The sequence below is a fragment of the Hoplias malabaricus genome, chromosome Y, assembly GCF_029633855.1.
Source record: "Hoplias malabaricus isolate fHopMal1 chromosome Y, fHopMal1.hap1, whole genome shotgun sequence".
Lineage (NCBI taxonomy): Eukaryota > Metazoa > Chordata > Actinopteri > Characiformes > Erythrinidae > Hoplias > Hoplias malabaricus.
The window spans coordinates 15,828,609-15,850,067 of NC_089820.1; the positions used below are offsets into that span (position 1 = coordinate 15,828,609).

Consider the following 21,459-nt stretch of genomic DNA (forward strand, 5'->3'; position numbering starts at 1 on the left):
AACTGCCCACAGGCAAAGGCATGCATTCACTGCTATGTGGGCACCTGAGGATGGGTTGTTACATTCACCCACAGGAAACGCTCAGAAAAATAAGAAATGTCTTTCTGTTTCCCCTTTCACAAATGTAAAACATGAGGAGATGTGGTGATTTATGTTAGATTAGAGGTTAGATTAATCTAAATCAGATTAGATTAGATTAGATTATTATTGAAATGGTTCTTGCTCATTTGTCCTTGAATATACATTATATTCTATAGAAAAATAAATCCTGATGTCAAAACATGTAATTAAATATAAGAAGGCATTATGCATTTGACTTTATTACACAAACATTTCTAAATGACCACATATTATGACTGATATATGAATATTTGACAAAATATTAAAGTAAAAAACACATAATTGAATATATAAATGGACTCATATTTAAATATTCATACACTGTAATCACTCTTTCATTTCCACAATCCCTCACTCATTTACTTACTCCGTCATTCTGTGGTAAGGATTATGTTTTCAAAACTTATTGATGCTTGAATGTATACAGTGCCACATATTCACAGAGAGAACACAGTATATGTTATTATAACAAAAGTCAAGGTTTTTAAAACACACATAAGACATGTTTAAAATGTCTTTGAGGAAGGTTTAAAATGTCTCTCTTTAAGTAACAAGGATTTCATACATGGATTTTCAAACAGACCAAACCCTTCACAGGGTGACAGAACATAAATGCAACCCAATGTAATGTAGTCCATTGTATATGGTATCTGCTAATGCAGACACATTGAACTGCAATAAACAGAGAAACTCAAAGCGAGTTCTCTGTGCTGACAGCAGAGAGTCAGAGCTTACATTTAGACAGATTGGACGAGACTATATTAAATACCTGATTTACTGTTGCTTTAACCAAATTATAAACCTCAGCAAACAAAGGTCTGTTTCAATGCTATATTTAAAAAGCCCTCACCAGCTACCAAAGTGAATCACAAGTACAATCAAACCAAAGAGAGCACAAAGGGAGAAGGAGACAGTGAAAAGGGGAATTTCAGAAGGAAAAACTTGTCATTGGCATGTTTAGCCTTAGTTAGCTCAGTAGCTGGCCATAAAAAGTTTGCAGTGGAAAACATTTAAGAACTATGAAGATTATGCTGCACATACATTCTGTACATGACTGATTTTTCTGTTTAAAGACTTTAGAACAATACATGTGTCTTATTATTAAGGGAATATGCTAGCAATGTCCCAGTGGCACTCTAAAGCATGAAAGTATATATATATAAAGTGTAGATGAGAAGAGGTTTTCAAATAAGAAGCAGACTCGTATGTAAAATGATATCCAACGATATTGCTTTAAATAACAGTTATGCAATTCATCAACTGACACTTCTCTTATGAAAAAATAAGTACATATATTCCCCTTTCTCCCAGGCCTTAAACTCATCATGCATTTAATATGAGGAAACTGTCATGTTGCTGTGGAGGCTCTTAGAGCAAACAGTCCATGAGAAAGCCTTGCACATGCCTTTCTGAGAAGTGTTGTGGTTATTTCATCTGTGAAGTGGAGCCATGTGAAAACACCAGGGTGTCTGTGACAGCCAAATGAAAACAGGTACAATTTCCAGCTACTGGACTAAAACGTTGATGAACAACAGAGAAAGCTTTGAAGTTTTTATATTCATGCGTAATGTGGTGCCCCTTTAAAGAACCCAAAGGAAATGTTATCTTAGGAACAGTAGATCTGAACATGGAAAGGCTTTCTCTGGGACCAAAGCCACCAATAGTAGGTCTTAACTGGCTTAAATGTGTATTGATACACACAATTATTTCATATCCACTGCTTCATATGAAGTTCTTTTGTTTTTTGACTTGTGGCACCTGTGTATTTGGTTTGGATTCAACTCTATAGTTAAACAAAAGACACACTCACTATGCATCTATATAACACTGTAAACTCAACATCCTAAAACATGATCTGTATATTGTTTTATGGCCCAAATATTTTCTTAGAAGCTATATAAACATTTACCTTTTCCCACAGAAGAACAATGAAGAGCTGGACGATTGGCCTCTCAATGCTTTTGTCAGATAATAAAAAAAAGTGAAAGTGAAAAGTAATAGTGAAAAATAGTTACAATTCTACACTAAAATACCACATGGAGGCACAGTGGGGCTAAAGGCAGGGTCACTTTCTTGGGGTTTTGGGTTCAATCCCCACTTCGGGTGACTGACTGTTATGGGTTTTGGTGTTTTCCCTGTGTCTAAATTTTGATTAGATTAAAAACTGAAAATTAATATTTTACATATGGATTACATATTACAAACATTCTACCATGACCTAACCTAGGCAAAAGTACTGAAGACACCCCCCTGTGTAGTACATATTTAACTCCCCATTACATATTATTTATTATGTAAATATGTGTTTATAGAATGGGTATAGCTATATTAGGTAAGAATTTTGAAACACACCACATGGTTGAGCTGTAGCATTTTTGGAGGTCACACAAATAGTGGCAGCCCCTGTTATAATCAGGTATCCGTTGGGCCTCTGCTAAGCTCATTCAGCTGGTCAATAAAGCATGCAGCATCCATGTCATAGGTGACACAGAGCGGTCAAAGATCAAGCTCTTATGGGGCTAATGAGGATGAAAGAATGGAACTTCAGTTTTTTTTTGCTCACTATTAAATCCCAATGGGCAGTATAAGTTTAGTGGCTAATTTAAAGTTCTCCTTAAAACTAAACCTGAGCCTGTGTGGTGAAAAAAAAAACACGTCCAAACACGTTGGAGCTCTACTCACTCTTTTCCCATCAGTACTAGGAAGAGTGCCTAATGAGGGAAAATGAGGGAAAATGATTTCTGACAAATTTCTTTATGAGAGTCTGAAATACAAGGCAGTTCTACCACAGTGATACAGCTTTAAAGATCAAAACTAGTCTGAGGGCTCTAATTTCACTTCATATCTAAAATCTACATCAGAGTCTCCACAGGTTGTGCTGTAATAAAATACAACATCTATATCACCACATATCTTTCTAAATCAAACACACACATTCAGTAATTTAGTCAAGCAAAAACGGAATCACGAGGAACTGCAGACAAATACAAGCAAAAATAAAGATAAGAATCTTTTTGTTCACATTTGGGAGACAACTCACAATTATGAAACAACTCTTTACACAAAAACATAGAATAGATTCTCTTACAGTTGACCTCAAGCCATTTCACAAAATCTAAACAAGCTGTTAGACATGACTTATTCATTCTGCCATTGGCAAAACATGCCCATACAGAATGATTATCTAATTCTGTCCAGGAGTGTCTCAATTAGACTGGCATATTATTACTACTCATATTAGAGGTCTGTATGTTTGGCTACAGAACTAACCAAAGTAAATGTTTCCTGGAAACCGAACAAAGACTGTAATAATAGAAAGAATAAAGTAGAATTACATCATTTGGAAACTTTAATATTTCTTTTGTGATGTCATAAAAAATCATTCTCGTTTTCAAAGCACATTCTGACACTAATCCAATAATGCCACAAAACTTCACAAGCACTAGCATTTTCCATGTGTAATATATAACACAACAGGCAAGCATCCAGAGCTATACGTAATGAAACAAATGCATATCGGCCTGGAAACTCATCAGATTGAACTGGTGGAACATAAAGACCACTGTTTGGAACGACCACAATGGAATGCACTGTTTAATAAACTTTGTGCTGATAAAAGCCTTGTTTCTCTGCAGCTAGGAAAGTGGTGATATTAAGATATCGGAAAAAGTTACATTTTAAGCACTCTTTATATTTCAGCTCTCTTGGGAAACTAAAAGCACCTCGCCTAGGATTAAGATGCCTTGGACAGCGAAGGTGGATATGCAAAGAGCAGAAAAGCTGGCTTTCAGTCATTTTTACTTTCTCATCCATTTTCGTTTTAAACAGCAGTTATTTCTCCATTCTTTATTGTTTTGTTTGTTTTGCTTCATTTCACATTTTTGCAGTGTTACATAAATGCAGGTCCAGCATTGTAAGTGGAGATACTCAGAAGGATTTATTGCTGTAATTGGAGAAATTAAGTTCAAGAGGCAGGGCAAATCTGAGGTGCTTGCTGTCTACATAAATCTCACTACAAAAATCAGAATGACTTGATATATATCCACGTCCTTAGACTCAGGCAGATCATAAAAAACTGACTCGGATTTTTTCATTATTTTAAGTTGGTGGGTAGGAGCTCAAGATCGCCAAATTAATGTGCTAATGTGCTCAAAATGTATGCTTTTCATAACACATCCCATTTAAAAAATATATGTATATTAAGGATAACCTCAAATATATTATGGGCAGTAGGATGCAGGATGAAAGCTTATTGGAATAAAAAGAGCCTATCCAAGAATACACATTAAGAATGTTCCCTTGTGGTGGTGATTCATTGAATCTAAATTCAAACGTGTCATATTTTACAGGAGATTTCAATTTGTGTTTTTTTAAAAACTACTCTGGTTTTCAATTTTAGGTTTATAGGTTTCTTCCCATTCAATTAGTCTGGTCTTTTGGGGCAGAAATAAACAGCCAGAGGGTGTCACTAATAACACTGCTAAGTTAAAAGACATACCTGTAATTACAGACTGAAAAGAACAAGTTTATGTGATCACATATGTGCCACTAACTAGAATAACAGAGATGTATGTAAAGCATACCTCATATTTGAAAAAAGATGAGGTCACAGTATATTAAAAAATAAGTAATAAACAAATCAAAATTAGAGAAGGCTTTGAGATATTTCACAATTTTTGTATTTAGTCTGGCACCTAGTGCTAATTTGTACTAGTTATTTGACAAACCCTATTTATCTGAGAGCACTCAATCATATTGCAAGCCACTGTAATTATAATTTATTTGCTTCAGTTGTTACAGTCCTCTAATCTTTTTTATTTCACTTTTATGTTTTTTAAAATTGTCATATATATTAAATTGTAAATAATGACACAGACATCCTTCCTATTCATGTAAGTTACTTTAAACTGGAATAAGAAGTGAATCTGAAATTTAGGGAAATGTAAGTTATTCTCTAATATTGAATTTTACTGTATATAATGTAACTATAATATCCATTTATAATGAGCAGATTTTTAAATATGTCCGTTTGATTAAGGCGATTATATGCTTTAAGATTTATATGCTTTAATTCTCTTTAATTCACTTTAATTCAACATTCAGTTGAGAACATATTTCTAAAAACTTCTAAAATGTTTACAGGACAGTGTAGTGTTGTGAGCAATAATAATAAAGTTCTGTCCATCTATCTAAGTTTCTGTCTATCTATATATACCTGAGGACTGAGGCTAGGTCCGAAGGCCATGCTGTTGGAGGAAGGTCCAGTCATGGACGGGTGACCCATGGGGGAGCTGATGACAGGGAAGGGGGAGGCAAGGCCATTGATAGGTGAGTGGAGTTGACCCGGTGTGGAGCCCATAGAGGATGGCGTGAGCAGGGACGGGTGCAGAGGGTGAGGGCCCATGACACGGTGTCCCGTTGGAGAACTGAGAGCAGAGGAGGACAGCTGGCCTGTTGAATCTGAGGTTGAGAGATTGGGAGAGAGAGAGAGAGAGAGAGAGAGAGACGACAGAAAAAAAGTAAGATACATTTACCGCATATCTTAAATACTTTTGTCATAGGCAAGTTTTACTGTGCTTTCTTTGATTTAGAGAATTACTGAAAATCTGGTAAAAGGAAAAGTAAAATGCAACCTTCTAAATATCTTCTGAAGGCATTTAAAATACATCTGTCAAAATGAATAAAACTGTAACAAAATCAAAAATTGGACAAAGTACAGTTGTAGTTTATTTTTTTAAAAACCTTCTTTTAAAAAGTCCAATCAGGGTTTTTGTGTTTGTGTTTGTATGTGTGTGTGTGTTTGTTCAAATGTGTAAGTTTGCCCATCTGTCATTATACATGCAAAGCTGTACTGTACAGAGTGTGGTCCTATTGATTATTTGATATTTGATAACGGAGTGGACTTCAGACAGAACTTGATTTTTGTACTGTGTTAAGACACTGTGCTCAACTATCTCAACTATCATCTCTGAATGTAAAAGTGGTACTTTCACAAATATTTTGGTGATTTTTTAAAAGATTGACATTTCTAAAACTAATTCTATTTAATTAACAATAAAGAAATTGATTTGAAAATAGAAAATGCTCCACAAATAAGGAATATGAAATATACTACTCAAAAACTAACAAAGAAATTAAAAGAACGAGCAGTGTATGTAGGAAGTATAAGGTCAATGTCCAGATGGTATAGCTCTATAAAAGGAGTTCCCCTTTCCTTATTGTTAGAATGTTTAAAAGAGAAAAAATGTGGCATGGGATGTGTGATTGAGGATTGCAAATTTTGACCTGCATTTTGAAAAACGGAACAATGGAAGCTTTTTTATGTATGGCTTCTTTGTTTCTCTTCTTATATATTCATAATATTGTTATAGCTAATAATTAATATATGAACAATATAATTAACAGTATATGTTTAATTATCTCCCCTGCACTCATACTCCTATAACACCAAAGTACATAAAGAGTCATCTGAAGTAGAAACACAGTTAGAGCCTGCACAGATTGTTACTTTATACACTATTAATGTCCCTTTGGACTACTGCCAGGAGCTGCTGCTGCCAACTGAAAAAGCCCCCACTACTCTTCCAGCGTTTCTGTGAGAAAGTGTGTGAGTATGCAAACATGTTTGAGCACCACACCAAGCACAAACGCAAACACACACATACACACACACACACACACACACACATACACACACACACACACACACACATACATACACACACACACACACACACACACATACACACACACACACACACACACATACATACACACACACACACACACACACACACACATACATACACACACACACACACACACACACACATACATACACACACGCACACACACACACACACACACACACACACACACACACACACAGGGCAACAAGTAAAGTATGTAAGCAGTGAAGTTTAAAAAATATAATAAAATTAAATAGTGGTGAGCAATATATTCATAAATCCCCTATTTGCAATAAAATATGCCATATTACATAACGGTGCACTTTCTGAGCATACTGAAAATATCATGAGTACTTAAAGGTGCACTATACCATTTCAATCTAATACACATTTTGTAAAATTCAGCAAATGTTTACTCAAGATTCACTAACTCTTCAGTCTGTGTGCATGCTGGAAAAAGTCTGGTGTTTATACTCAGCCCTGGCTCTGTAAAAGTGAAATCATCCTTGACTGAGAAACAACGCTATTCCAGCCAACCAGCCTCAGTGGGCAGTGTAAGGGAAGAGGCAGGGGACAAATTGGAAGGGTACGTCCATGACTTTGGGGTTCTGAAGCAGCACTGAAGAGAGGGGTGTGTTGGTTCTGCTGTTGAGTTCATATATCGTCATTCTCCCAAACTGTATAAAGCTTTAAAGGCAATGTAAACAATTGTGGGAAATGCTTTTCTCTCGTTTGTTTATGTTCAGAAACTCTGTCTTTTAAACGATATGTTTGAGGGAATAAAATGACTGCTGTTTGTATGTGATTGAAGTGTAACTTGTCTGTAAAATATTATTTACTGTTTGAATTACCACACACAGTGTTTCCGCTATGTGTTCCAATGCTTAATTATTGCTGCTGCTCCAACAGAATTTAAAAAACTACATGAAACCGCAATTACAAAAGCAGAGTGCTTTTATCTTGGAGTGAGGAATACAGGAAGTGGAAAAATGACACCTACCGCACTCTTTTCATCTCTATACACCTGACAAGGGATCAAGAGAGGGAGAAATAAAGGAGAGGAAAGAAAGAGGAGTAGATTAAACAAGCTAACGTTAACTTTAAAAGGTTTTAAAGTTGAAAATATTTAGAATATTACTTTCCGTTTGGCACATACTGCCTAAAGAATCGAGCCTGTTTAGATTCTAAATGTAAGCGTTAAAATAGTGCTATCTAGGCTAACGTGTTCATTTTTAACACTGATTAATCATATGACCAAGTTTGACCCCAACATTTATTTGGTAAATTAAGAGATTTTAATTGAGAAATCATCAAAACTACACTGAAATAATTATAAAAAATAAAAAAAGTTTCCTCTGTCCAGTTTATCATGTCTCCTACACTAACTTACACATGTATTTGTTTAATTCCTCCCTATAAATATATATATATGACAGAGCCAGAGAGCTCTTTTTTAAAAAAGAAATCACGGAAAATATAGCCAGGCTTTAGCTGCGCTTTGAAGATGGAAAAAAAAATGTTAATTTTGCTTTCAAAATTTTGTTCTGTGTTCACATATAATTACAGTTAAAAGTTATGTTATACTTTGATGTTGTGTCTAAAAGTTGATGCTGATATTCAGTTGGAGACTGTGTATTTTTTGCCAGCATCACCTCCTGACCGTAAGCTCACAGACCTAAAAGCTGTCAGCGCAAACCCAACAGAGTGGAAAGTTTTTAAACTCTCAGACTAATGCAGATCTCCACAAGCCTGTATTGGCATTGACCTACAGCTGGCCCTCTGCCAATTCTTCACTTCACTCCAGGCAATACATGTTTTGCAGGTACAGGTAGCTCCACACAGATGCTTGCATTCATACAAATATAATATAAACAGTCACCGTCACACAGCTCTGAAAATCTTCTATATCAAAAACAAGGTGTGGAGGAGCTCATTAGCCTCCACACACCATATAAAGTAAACAACTTCATTCAAGCTCTATATGAATAACTAAGGCTTGGCAATATAATGAAATCTTTTTGTGATAAATTACACCTTGATTCACTTTCAAACTACGTAATGGGTACAGTCAGTACCTATAGAACACCTTAGAGTTTTGCTATGTATGCCATTTAGTTAACAAATAAATAAATGAACAAATTAATAAATAACAAACAAAAAATCCTACCTCTAATTTCTCCTATCACCACGACAGTTTATGTGTATGTAAATTTAATATAATTTGAAATGAATAATAAATTGTCATTCTTGGTATTCCTTGTATAGTGCCCTGATCCCATTTCAGGAAAGATTCTTGAGCCTTTTACCTACTGTAATGTGAGCAGTAAAATAACCCCAGGTTATAAAAACACTGTGCCATGTGACCTGTGCAGAAATATTCCATGATATCTCAAGGTAAATAACTTTTTTTTGCCGATTTTATCAATAACGGAGAAGCTGGATGAGGCCTTTAGTGATTTAATGAATTGTTTGAGTACGAGGATAAGCTCAGTGGCTGAATGATTCACAAAATGACCTGGAGGATCACTCTGTGAAGAGACTTTTCTGGTAGTTATCGTTAGGTTTTGTGCAGAAAATGTAGTACATGCATATAAACAACAAATGTACACAATTATTAAAAAAGTAACCTTCACAGTAAATACAAAAACAAATACAGAATATCTGCTGTGCTGAGTCATTACGTAAACAAGTCAGAATATCACAGTATTGATTTTATTATCGTTTTTAAAAATTATACCGATATTATCGTATATGACACGATACAATAAAGACCTAATAACTATTTCTTTTAATACAGTTCATCATTTTTTTTTGTTAACTATGTTAATATGTCCCACACTGTGTGTTCATATACTGGCCCTTTAAAACCTCACTAATACTCATGTGATCATGCCACATGGAAGCAACATGGAGAAGAAACAAATCACAGAGGCCAGCTGCGCAATTCGAACAACTCATACCAAAGAAAAATGCTGTGTCTGTTGGTTGGATATGTTTTCACTTTACTGAAGACCACACTGAACATAAAAAATTCAAATCAGAAAAAAATTCAATCTTTAATACCTGAGCTTATTTATAGCACCAGATTTGTCAATGAACAATGAGGGAAAAATCCAATAACAAAATTATCATCCATTGATAGAAATCAAGGTAAAATGGTCAATTAACCGTGATATTTATTTGTGGTCATATTGCTCATCACTAAGAAAAAGCTAATTGGGTGTTATTTCATTTTGTCCTTATTATATTTTAGTAGTTTATTTATTAAGTATATGAGTTTATGCTGTGTCACATGTACTGAATTAAAAAAAATGGCATTTGAGGAGTGACTTGGCCTCGCAAACAGATTTGCCAGTAACAGCAATAACAAATTACTGCCTCTTTAAGTAAAAAGAAATTCATTTGCCGAATTATTTTAGGCAAACCATCTTCATCATATGGGAGGGCTTTCCTTCATGGCAGTGGCTAATCTCATCAATCAGAATGTTTGTAAAATCTTTACAACCTGACAATGTGAAAGAAATGTCAAGGACATGTCCATTGCCAGACTGTGGTATGGTTTCTGTATTTAGCAAGGAATGTTGTACATATACATAGTCAACATTCACTTATAAATCGAAAGAGGACTCTGTTAATGCTAGACAGCAATCATCTTTAATTTAGGTCCTGTATATCATCATACATGTATATCATTATTGTATTGATGTATGGGTGTGTATCATTATGGGTTTTTTGGCCATCCTGCCACCCTTATGTATTCAGTGGGGTTATACTGGACTGTGGAAGCCATATTTTATCCCTTAAATCACCATGTTGACAACAGATTTCATACTGCAAACCCTCCTCCACAAACCAGCAAACAATTAAGGTTTTTACAGAAACTACACGTCTGCGAGACCATGAAGCTCCCGAGAGAGTTTGCTTATACACACTACTCATTACTGTAATGGCTCAAATCAAAACAAAAGCTTTAAAACACTTAGATAAATGCTGTGCCAATTAGCTTAACAGCATAAATAACATATCAGCCCTGTGTGAAGCTAGAGGCTAAGCATCAATAAAGGAAAAATTATCTCTTTTTGTTGTATAAACAGAGCAATCACAACCAAACCACAGCTCAAATATGCCAATGTGAAGTGCCCACCAAGTCACTTACAAACACCTACTGAAATGTAAACAGTGGGTTAACATAACCACACATAAAAATGCGCCTCTTTTCCATACGTAAGGTACAAGCGTTGAACACCGCTTGCATTGACTAGGGTAACACTGCAAGAGATTGAGAGAGGCTTTTCATAGGTAAAGAGACAGCATGAATCTAAAGAAAGTAAGATAAGAAAGATAAGACCAAGCAGAGAGGTAAGTTCAACCCCAGCTTGAGTTTCTGCAATTTGGCCAAAGCCAAGCACAGCTTTGATTTTTGGTCAGTCAAGTTTACATGTTGTTGGATATAATTAACCAATTTAAGGCTGTACCTCATGTTCAGTGGTTTTTGTTTGACTAGGATAGTGCTGCTGAAATCTGTAAACATCCCAGTGTTTACAGTGGTTTTTTAAATCCCAGTGGGACTAAAAAAATAGTCCATCAGCCAAATATATCCAGCTAACTTTGCCAAGGGGGGAGCTAATGGATAGTGAATAAGAATAGTGTTTAAAATCTCCAGCAGCACTGCTGTGTCTGATCCAGTACAATACACATTAACATGTCACTTGTCAACACAGTGGTCCTGATCATTAAAAAAGGCATAATGCTGGAGTTTGTAAACACAGTGCCTACTCATGCTTCAATAGTATGCACAACAACAGACACCACAATCTGTACTTGCAGAAATACAAATCTGAACTTACATATTAAATGGAGCTGACAAAACTGACTGTGAGTGGTGGCTTTAATGTTATAACTGATCACTGCATGCTTGTGTGTGTGTGTGTGTGTGTGTGTGTGTAAGAATAATTTCTACATAGCTTTACTTATCCTAAAGGTAATATGTGTGAAAGACTCAGGTCATGTGTTTTGCAGCAGTACAAGCAGTGTTAAATATGCAGGAGGCAAATGAGTCAATTCATATGAGGGCAGCTTTGTGGTTTCCACATCTACTCTATATTTTGTATTCTTAGGTCATCAATATGAGGAGATTTTATGCAAATGATCATTTGGTTTAAGAACTGAGACCTTGAGCAAATTATTAAAGTTAATGGAATCTCTTCATTGTTTAAAAAAGAAAAAATAAATAAAAATAAAAATCCCATGGAGTTCACACATACACACTCCTCCAGTGCAAATATATTTACACATTTACCAAATGCAGTAAAAATGATGCCCCCACACTGGCATGGGATCCATTTATCAGGTCCCGGGGGCTATGAGATTAAGCAATGATTAATCAAGGGACACCCGTTCAGTATTGCACACACACACACACACACACACACAATACAGACAAAACACTGGAGTTTCTAACATCCCACCCACTGGGATCTAATTACGCTACCAATTAGGTCACAAGACAGCCCTCTCACTCTCACTCTCCCCAAACGCTTCACACACACACACACACACATGCCTGCAAGCACTCAGACCAGACCGCATTTGAAGAATTAGGCCAATTTAACATTGCAGACATATCTAATTTCAATACGCCATTTAAAAGCATGATACAGTATGAAAGTGTCCCAAACATACAATATTATCATATCTGTGCTATGCACATTAATATTCATGCCTTTCATTACTGAATTATAGCAGCCACCAGTAAAAATGTTCCAGAATTTTTGAATATTTATGTTTTGACACACACATTCTCACAAGGAATATTTCTCCACCATTCCATCAAAACTGACAGTTCTCAGCTGATCTCTGTCTCACTGTGAATCGGACCAGGATGTCCCCAAAGTTAAGAGACACTAACCCGTTCGGAATTAATCTCCATCTGAGCGCCCAATCCACTTAATCCACGGCGCTCTGCAATTATATCACTGCAGATTATCCTGATAAGATTACTTTGATATAAAGTCCAGATAAACTGGACAAACAATTTTGAATATAGAAATGCCTTTTCCATCACAGTGTACTAATCACAAAACTATTCTCATGTTTGTCTTCATTTTGGAACCACAGGAAGCTACTAAAGATCTAAAATCACAATCTGTGGATTCGATTGAAAAGTGTTTCAAATTCTTGTGAAACAGCAAGTTCATCTGAATGTGCAAACAAAATCTGCAAAATCTGTCATGTCAAGTCTAGACAGTCTTAGAGTTCCACTGCACATCTTCACATGACCCACTTCAGCCACGAGTCACTATCTGGCAACCTCTTTCTGTAGTTACTCGGTCAAAGCATCTACAAGCATAAGATCAACAGGATATCATTAACAGATACCAGGGGCGTACATTTCTTACTTAACAATAGTCTGATATAAATATGATCCTTTAATAAATGATAGCTAACGCTTCTTGAAATTACTTCGTATTTCTTCATAATCCACAAATGACTTTACTCAGTAGTACAAAACTCACAAAAGAATCATCTGTTTTCAGCACATTTATTAAATGACCTGGAAAAAAAAATGTGTATATGCATAACATTCTTTTTTTTCCTCTTAAAAAGTGAAATCATTTGCATAGTGACACTAAATTATATATATATATATATGTTAAACTTTAAAATATATCTTATATTATAATTTTTTTCAACCTCACGCCATAGAGCACTTTGGACATCTTTTACTCTTATGGCAAAATATCCTTTATTAGTTAATGACTCAAATAATTTAAAAGCACTAATCTTTACAATTATGTATTCACTACACGTATTCAGTAAAACATGTATTCTGTATTGGTGCAGCAGGTAGTGTCGCAGTCACACAGCTCCAGGGGCCTGGAGGTTGTGGGTTCAATTCCTGCTCCGGGTGACTGTCTGTGAGGAGTTTGGTGTGTTCTACCTGTGTCCGCGTGGGTTTCCTCCGGGTGCTCCGGTTTCCTCCCACAGTCCAAAAACACATGTTGGTAGGTGGATTGGCGACTCAAAAGTGTCCGTAGGTGTGAGTGAATGTGTGAGTGTGTGTATTGCCCTGTGAAGGACTGGCGCCCCCTCCAGGGTGTATTCCCGCCTTGCGCCCAATGATTCCAGGTAGGCTCTGGACCCACCGTGACCCTGAACTGGATAAGGGTTACAGATAATGAATGAATGAACTATAATGGATCACAATTTATTTTAAACTTTCAAAAATAATACATCATGGTGTATTGATGTATATTTACATTATTACCACAAATAGTCTGGGTAGTTTAATCCCTTCAAATTCAGACTTCCATTCGTCTTTCCTATAACTTAGTAATAATTGCAATATTTTCCATGTACTGTAATTACATATTAAGATGTGGGCCAAAGGAGTTTACAGGGTAACAGATGACTATGATCATTTGAGGTAAACTGAGTGCAAAGCAGCACCGTCTATTTATAAAAGTGTTTGTAGGTGTGACTGAAGCATTACCTACTGTCACTCTGCTAGATCACACTAAGGAAGTCAATCAGATAAGTGAGTTTCTACAACAAAGAGACAGTGCTTGAACTCCATAGGACACCTGTGTGCTCTGGCCTGGGCTATCTGACACTCCGTGTGCGCAAACTCACTGAAGGGTGGACAGATAGCAATAGATTCTTAAGATAAACAGACAACTACACCTGCTCTACTCCTGGCAGCAGGTTTGTTTTTGTTTGTTTTTCTTCAAATGTAACAGTCAAAAACAGAGCATCTTACTGCAAACAGGCTGCACAGAAATCCATTTTTATTTACTTAGTTTTCTGTTTATTAATAACAAAATATCAGGACAGAAATTTGACTTATTCACAGCAACATTTATCTTCCAGGATGTGTACTTTCTTTTTTCTTTGAAAGCCCATTCAACTGGAAGACATTTTCTTCTTCAGAAAATAGAGCAAAATGTAACTTACATGTTTCTCCTTTTTTGAGTGTTTAAAGGTGGAAAAAATTAAATGAAAATTAAGTTAAATAAAACACTGAGTTGAAAAGCTTGCTCTTGTACACTCTTGTATGATTAATGACTCACCGTCTAAATCAAGCATTTAAGCATAATTATTAAATCGTGTGCAAGTGCTAAAAAAATATCTCAATAACATACGAGGTATGACATTTAAGCATGTTATCATTTTATGAAAGAGATTTCAGATATATTGGCAGAGAAATATATTGACATGAGAAAATGCTTCAAAGATGTTCCATGTCTTTTGATGTTTTATAATTTAAAGGTTTCTCTCAGAGCTGCTAGGACCAACAAGTCTGAAAAAAATTAGCCAATGAGCTATAAGAGGCAGAGACTCTAGAACTATCTGGAATGATGATTCATTGAGGGTGTTTTGAGGGAGTCATTAAGGCCTGAGCAAACACAGGCATCCATATGCATGGCTGGCCCTTGGAAGCAAAGGGAGTTCTAATATGGCCACTAGGTGCGTCATCTTCAGAGCAAAATGATGCATAAAATAAAAACAAGAAGCTAAAGATTGAGCCCTGATTGAAAGAATTGCAAGAGAATACAAAAAAAAACCTTCAAAATATGCAAATGTATAATTAAGTATGAAATATGATTTCACATCAGTTGGAGATTAAAGGCTGGGATTTGTCCTGGACGGTCCAACAGTGGCTCATCATCTGAAGACAACTCTTTATCCTCTCATTCTCCCTGCTTTATAGTAGAACAGTAGACATCCTGCCATGTTTTTCACTGTGGATCCCTACAGTGGCATTGCTGCCTGCCCCATTTTTAGAGCATCAAAACACACACACTTCCAGATACAGGGATGAGAGACAGAGAGAGAGAGAGAGAGAGAGAGAGAGAGAGAGAGAGAGAGAGAGAAAGAAATACTATACACAAACCCATCCATGTATCCATGTGCCATTGATGGGTGGACAATAAACCTGGCAGTATAATTTAATAACAAATGTACAAGCAGCAAAACAGGCAACAAGTTGTGTATTTAACAAGGGTGAGGAGGGGTCAGTTCATTTCCAAATGCCATCCTTTGCCATCTTTCTTCTTATTGCTCAACAGCTGTTATCAGTAAGGTTTAAGGCTTTTGCAATTAGATAATCACCTTATTATTTTAAAGCCTGGAAAGTAAAAATGGAATCAGGTTCAGGATAAATACCAACAATAAAGAAAACTCAAATATGCTTTTAAACACACCAAAATACTTTATTTTTGTAAATATATTGTTAAAATATACATTCATTCACTGTCTGTAACCGCTCATCAAATTCAGGGTCGGGGTGGGTCTGGAGCCTACCTGGAATCATTGGGTGCAAGGAAGGAATACACCCTTTTAGGGGGCGTCAGTCCTTCACAGGGCGACACGTACACTCTCACATTCACTCATACACTCACACCTACGGACACTTTTGAGTCGCCAATCCACCTACCAACGTGTGTTTTTGGACCATGGGAAGAAACCAGAGCACCCGGAGGAAACCTACGTAGGGAGAACACACCAAATTCTTCACAGACAGTCACCTGGAGCCAGGCTCGAACCCACAACCCCAGATCCCTGGACTGTATGACTGGATGATACATACATGACAATGAGTTTATGAGAACATAACTGTCCTCTTTGTCTCTACAGGTAAATAGAGGCAGCTTTCCCTTCAGCCCATCACTCAGCATGATACCAATGTAGGCGTCTGTTAGCTGACAGAATTGGCAATTAGGGTTCTCCTCCAAGCATTAAACTGTTCAATTATGCTGCATTAGCAGCAATGTGACAGGACTCTGTGGCTTCAAGTATCCTTAACCTAAATGTTTATGTCAGATTACCTATTTAGATTTTAAACTGATAAATAATGCATACATCATGTTGTAGGTCTGAAAAATCACAAATCAATTGCTTGATTTTAGGTGGCCCAGTAGTTGCCCACACTGTCCCCAGTAATTAGGCCAATGGTATATTGTGACATGTCTGCATCAGGATGTATTTTGTCAAGGTATATTCTTACAGACCTATACACAAGCCATTTAGACTCTAATCATTCCTCTTATCATCTTACCTCCATGGAGAAGGTAAGGGTACCTATAGTGGAAATGACAGGTATTCAAATTTTCAATTCTGACTGCTGCTGATAAAATGCACTTGATAATATGAACAGAGGCTAAGGGATTCAGAATAATGGGTTGTTCTTTTTAATATAAATTGCCACACAGTAATTTGACTTGCTTCTCAACTTTGGATTCTTTCCTATTTTGTTATTAGTTACCATGGTTAGGAGGGCTATAAAAAGAGGTCTAAGACTAATATGTATAAGCATCTGATGCTAACATAAATGGCAGTGCATTTTTTATGCAAGCGTGAAAGGAAGTGCCAAGATAATATTGGGCAAAAGAAGTGTTTTACCTCTGAGGCATCTGTCACTTGAATTCCACCAACACATACCATATGTGAGCTCCGCTGGGATAGGTTCAGCCTTGCACAGCCCTTCAGACTGTTTTATAGAGATGGCGACTGCAATCATCAGGAAAAAATTAGCTCAACGCTAAGCAACACGATCCTATTGGCTGTCTGGGCCGTCCGCTCTATTTGAGGTCAGCCCAGACATTCCAATGGATAATCTTTTCCATTCCTCAACTCTCTCTCTCTCTCAACGAAACTACATGACTTCAGCACAAGGACTGCTTTGTACAGCCTCTTTGCTAGCTTTTCTTTACATGCTTGCTACATACTTCAAGTGGACTGCTTAACCAGCTTCATGGCAGCATGTATGAATACAATAAGAGCATAAGAGCTTCACAATGACAGCCGGCCTTGATCCTCAATGAACCAAACACAGGACCTTACTCTGTGCTTTCCAGCAAATCTATTTTCTATAGCAAGCTAGTAATATAACACGGCTGAATTAGGGCCCTGGCCACATCAGAGTAGGAGCGGGATTTCAGACAAGTTGAGCTATGTTTGCCCTCTGGAGTTTCGCCCACTTTCCCCAGCATCCCCTGCTTTGTTCTGCTTCTCCTTCTCTCTGAACTCACAACAAAAGGCTGTAATTGTGGTGGGCGCTAACCAGAGAGAAACAGAGATAATATGGCATTCTCTCACACTTCAAATGCGGTTGCTTGCTAGGATTTACGGGAACATATTGGGAATTAGACCGGATCCAGAAATGACTGCAAAGAGTAAGGATGCTTGTTATTTTGCTGTAACCCGCATGATTTATATAGTTTCAGAAAAAAACTGTCAAATGAATATGATGCACCAAAATGAATATGAAACATCAAATTACCACAGCATTACAGAATAGCCAAAGAAGGCAGCACAAATAAAGGCACTTCACATACAAGTACCAACCAACTATTTTGCAAAATAATGCATAAACATTAAACACTCCCATATAATGGGAAAGTTCATTCATTCATTCTCTGTAAGCGCTTATCCAGTTCAGGGTCGCAGCGGGTCCAGAGATTCCTGGAATCATTGGGCGCAATGCGGGAACACACCCTGGAGGGGCGGCAGTCCTCCACAGGGCAACACAAACACACACACACCTATGGACACTTGAGTCGCCAATCCACCTACCAACATGTGTTTTTGGACTGTGGGAGGAAACTGGAGCACCCGGAGGAAACCCATGCGAACACAGGGAAAACACACCAAACTCAGACAGTCACCCGGAGCGGGACTGTGATACAACCTGCTGCGCCCCCGTTGCCGCACAATGGAAAAGTTAATTTACATGTATTTTTTTCAAAATAAGAGAACTCCAAAGGCCAACATTAAAAACCTAAACATTATTATGAATTTAATAAATAAATAAATACAAATAAATTAAAATCAGCTATATCACATATTATATATAACATTAATAAAACCTTGTTGTTACAATTACTGTCCATTAGATCCACTTAGCATAGGTACACCTAGTAGTTCTACAATTACTGATATGATCTGCATATTCTGTTAGCCCCCTTTCACCCTGTTTATAAATAAATGGTCAAGACCCACATAGGACTAGTTAATAGGGCTGGTAATATTTGGGTGGCAGACTCTCCTCAGAACTGCAGTGACAATGACATGATGGTGAGCTACTTGTGTACTCTGCACAAGTTTACAAAGGTGTATAAAATATAAAATTAGTCTGTTCCCACCATAAATTACATTTTTGAAGGACAGCATTGCAGTTAAAATTCTTCCCCTCTTGAGCTACAAGAAATAACATCAGACGACTTCTATTAAAGAGGAGGCAGCAAGTAGATCCTGGGCTTTGTTGCAACATGTTTGCAATGGAAAGTATTCAACACAGTGAAACTGTTCTTTGTGTTCTCATACCTACAAAGATCTGACATGACACGCTATCTTACGCTGCGAAAGCACACTTCAACTGCACTGCCCAGAAAGGGGTCATCTGTCAGTGATTTATTAGGACAGGTACCATAATTGTTATAATATGTGAGAATCCGTTTCGAGGAATGAGTGAGGCATAAATCATAAATGTTTTCAGCAGGATTAATTATCGGTAGTGCTTTCTTTAAAGGGAATTCAGACAGGTTCCCATTAAATTTATTTAGTTTAAGTTTTATAATGTACAGCAGAGCTAGAAGAAATGGCCTAAGAGGTTCTCTATGTTTTGTGCAAAATTAAACGTAAAATATTTAGATTTGATTACAATTCTTCAGGAAATTATTCTGTGCAAATGAATAATTCAATAAATTCAATATTTAATAAATCTCCTGTTCTGAAGTGATATTTTGTACAGATTCAATTTGATTATTTTCTGAATTTCTTAAAAAAGACATTGTACACACACACGTGATTGGCTATTTATGAGCTAGTGTGATTTAAACAATAAAACATACAACATTACTAACATGTCGAATTTCACAATAATTTTTCAACAATATTTATCAACTGAATACAAGCTGCTAAATCTCTCTTGCCATGCAGCTGCTTACATTTACATCATGGCTCTGACTTGGCTGCAGGTACAAACTAAAGGTAAGGACTGCTTCCTGCACGAGGACTGCCTACTTGTAAACCTGTCCGTCACACTACTGTTTGGGATCTGACCCAACAGGCTGCAGGTGCTTCTAACATTTCAAGTCATAAAATTAATAATTATCAATTACAGTTCTAAAGCCATGCAGTTTATATAGCTACGTCAATGCTTTTTCACCTCTGTGATATATGAAACTCCTGTCTCTGACACACACTGGAAATGTTATGCTCCCAGATGAGAGATTATACAAAAAGATTAGTTTATGTGTGTGTTTTACCTGTGGATATCCTGCGCTGGTGCAGCAGGCATGTGCCCGTGAAGCAGGAGCAGCTGGTGGTTGAGCTGCCCCGCAGACAGGGCGGCGCTGCCGAGCACAGAGACTTCAGCAGCCCTGGGTGTGTGACACAAGAGGAAGTGGGTGAGAGTCACACACTTCCAAACAATGGCAATCACCTACATTTGTATTGCACAGCATATCATGTGCTGTATTATTTTGACCGTCTCAGAGAAGTACACAGATAATTTTGATGACATTTAATGTTATTATGTCAATGACTATGGTTCAATTACTATCCTCACTGCTGTTTGTATGCACTTCTGTACACTTTAAATATCAAATAACAAACAAACAAATAAAACAATCCCTTTTAATGGAATTTTATACACACACACACTCCTAAGACCCTTACATATGGAAAAAAATTGTAAGGCATTATTTCTAAACTAAAAACATAAACACTCATATTTCATCTTCCCTTTTAATGTTAGCACTCAGTCACCTCATGACATTTATTATTGCTGAGTCTGTTCTACAATTAGAGATCCAACCCAACCCAACACACACAACACAATGACAGAGTTGTGGGAGGTTCCCTTTATAAGACTTTAGAGTTCTTGGGTCCCTTTAAAGCACTCATTTACAAGACTTTCACTAAAGGCCAAGCTAAGAATAGAATCCTTCTTTTCCAGCGTCTCCATTTCATTTCCAAGGCAATCAAACTCAAGGTCAAAGATCAAGACTGCAATTCAATACATCAGGAATGTCATAAAAATCCGTTCTTCAAGGGCTCTTGATTAGGGCCTTTAGAATTCAGCCTTGGGGGATGGACCTACAGCGATGGCAGCCATTGTTACTTAGGCCATGTGACTACACAATAATGTCTAATGTAGCTTTCTAGGGTTTATTAGCAATGAGGGAAGTGAGGGTTCACTGGCACTTAACTTTAACAAGACGCTTTTCTCCTTCTGATTAATTAGACCAGTATTTCCAACATTTTCAGTGACTTCTAGCTGCTGTGGTGATAATATTACAATTTAAGGTAGAGAAACTGACTGTGACCTGAGCAATAGAATATATATAAATAGAAAATCTTTTTCTAAGCAAATAGAAGTATCCTGAATTTTCTTGCTTGAATGTGATGCTTTAACAATTGGGCAACATATACATTATTTATACATCTTTATAACATTTAACCCATCTTTTTGTCTTGCATTGACTTTAGTGCAGGGGCCCTAGGGTGGGTGATGTCATCACCAATGTAGTGCTCAGTGGAAATGGTCTGAAATCCCCTTTTTCATCAAAATATTTTCTCCTAAAATCTTTATACTTTCAAATGTAAACTTTGTTTAAGGGTAAACTGTTCCATAGAGCATTTGTAT

At 36.8% G+C, this 21,459-nt stretch overlaps 1 protein-coding gene across 2 annotated transcripts in view; it reads right to left on the reverse strand.

Annotated features, from left to right (window-relative positions):
- LOC136677740 (retinoic acid receptor RXR-alpha-B) overlaps positions 1–21,459 on the reverse strand; it is a 50,350-nt gene that overhangs the window by 15,179 nt on the left and 13,712 nt on the right. Inside the window, exons 2-3 of one of the 2 annotated variants that reach the window (XM_066655338.1) lie at positions 20,078–20,191; positions 5,336–5,580 (exon numbers count right to left, since the gene is read on the reverse strand). In XM_066655338.1, coding sequence (XP_066511435.1) covers positions 5,336–5,580; positions 20,078–20,191 — 359 coding nt within the window. The remainder of the gene's footprint in view (positions 1–5,335; positions 5,581–20,077; positions 20,192–21,459) is intronic. The other variant, XM_066655339.1, reaches the window with a different exon arrangement.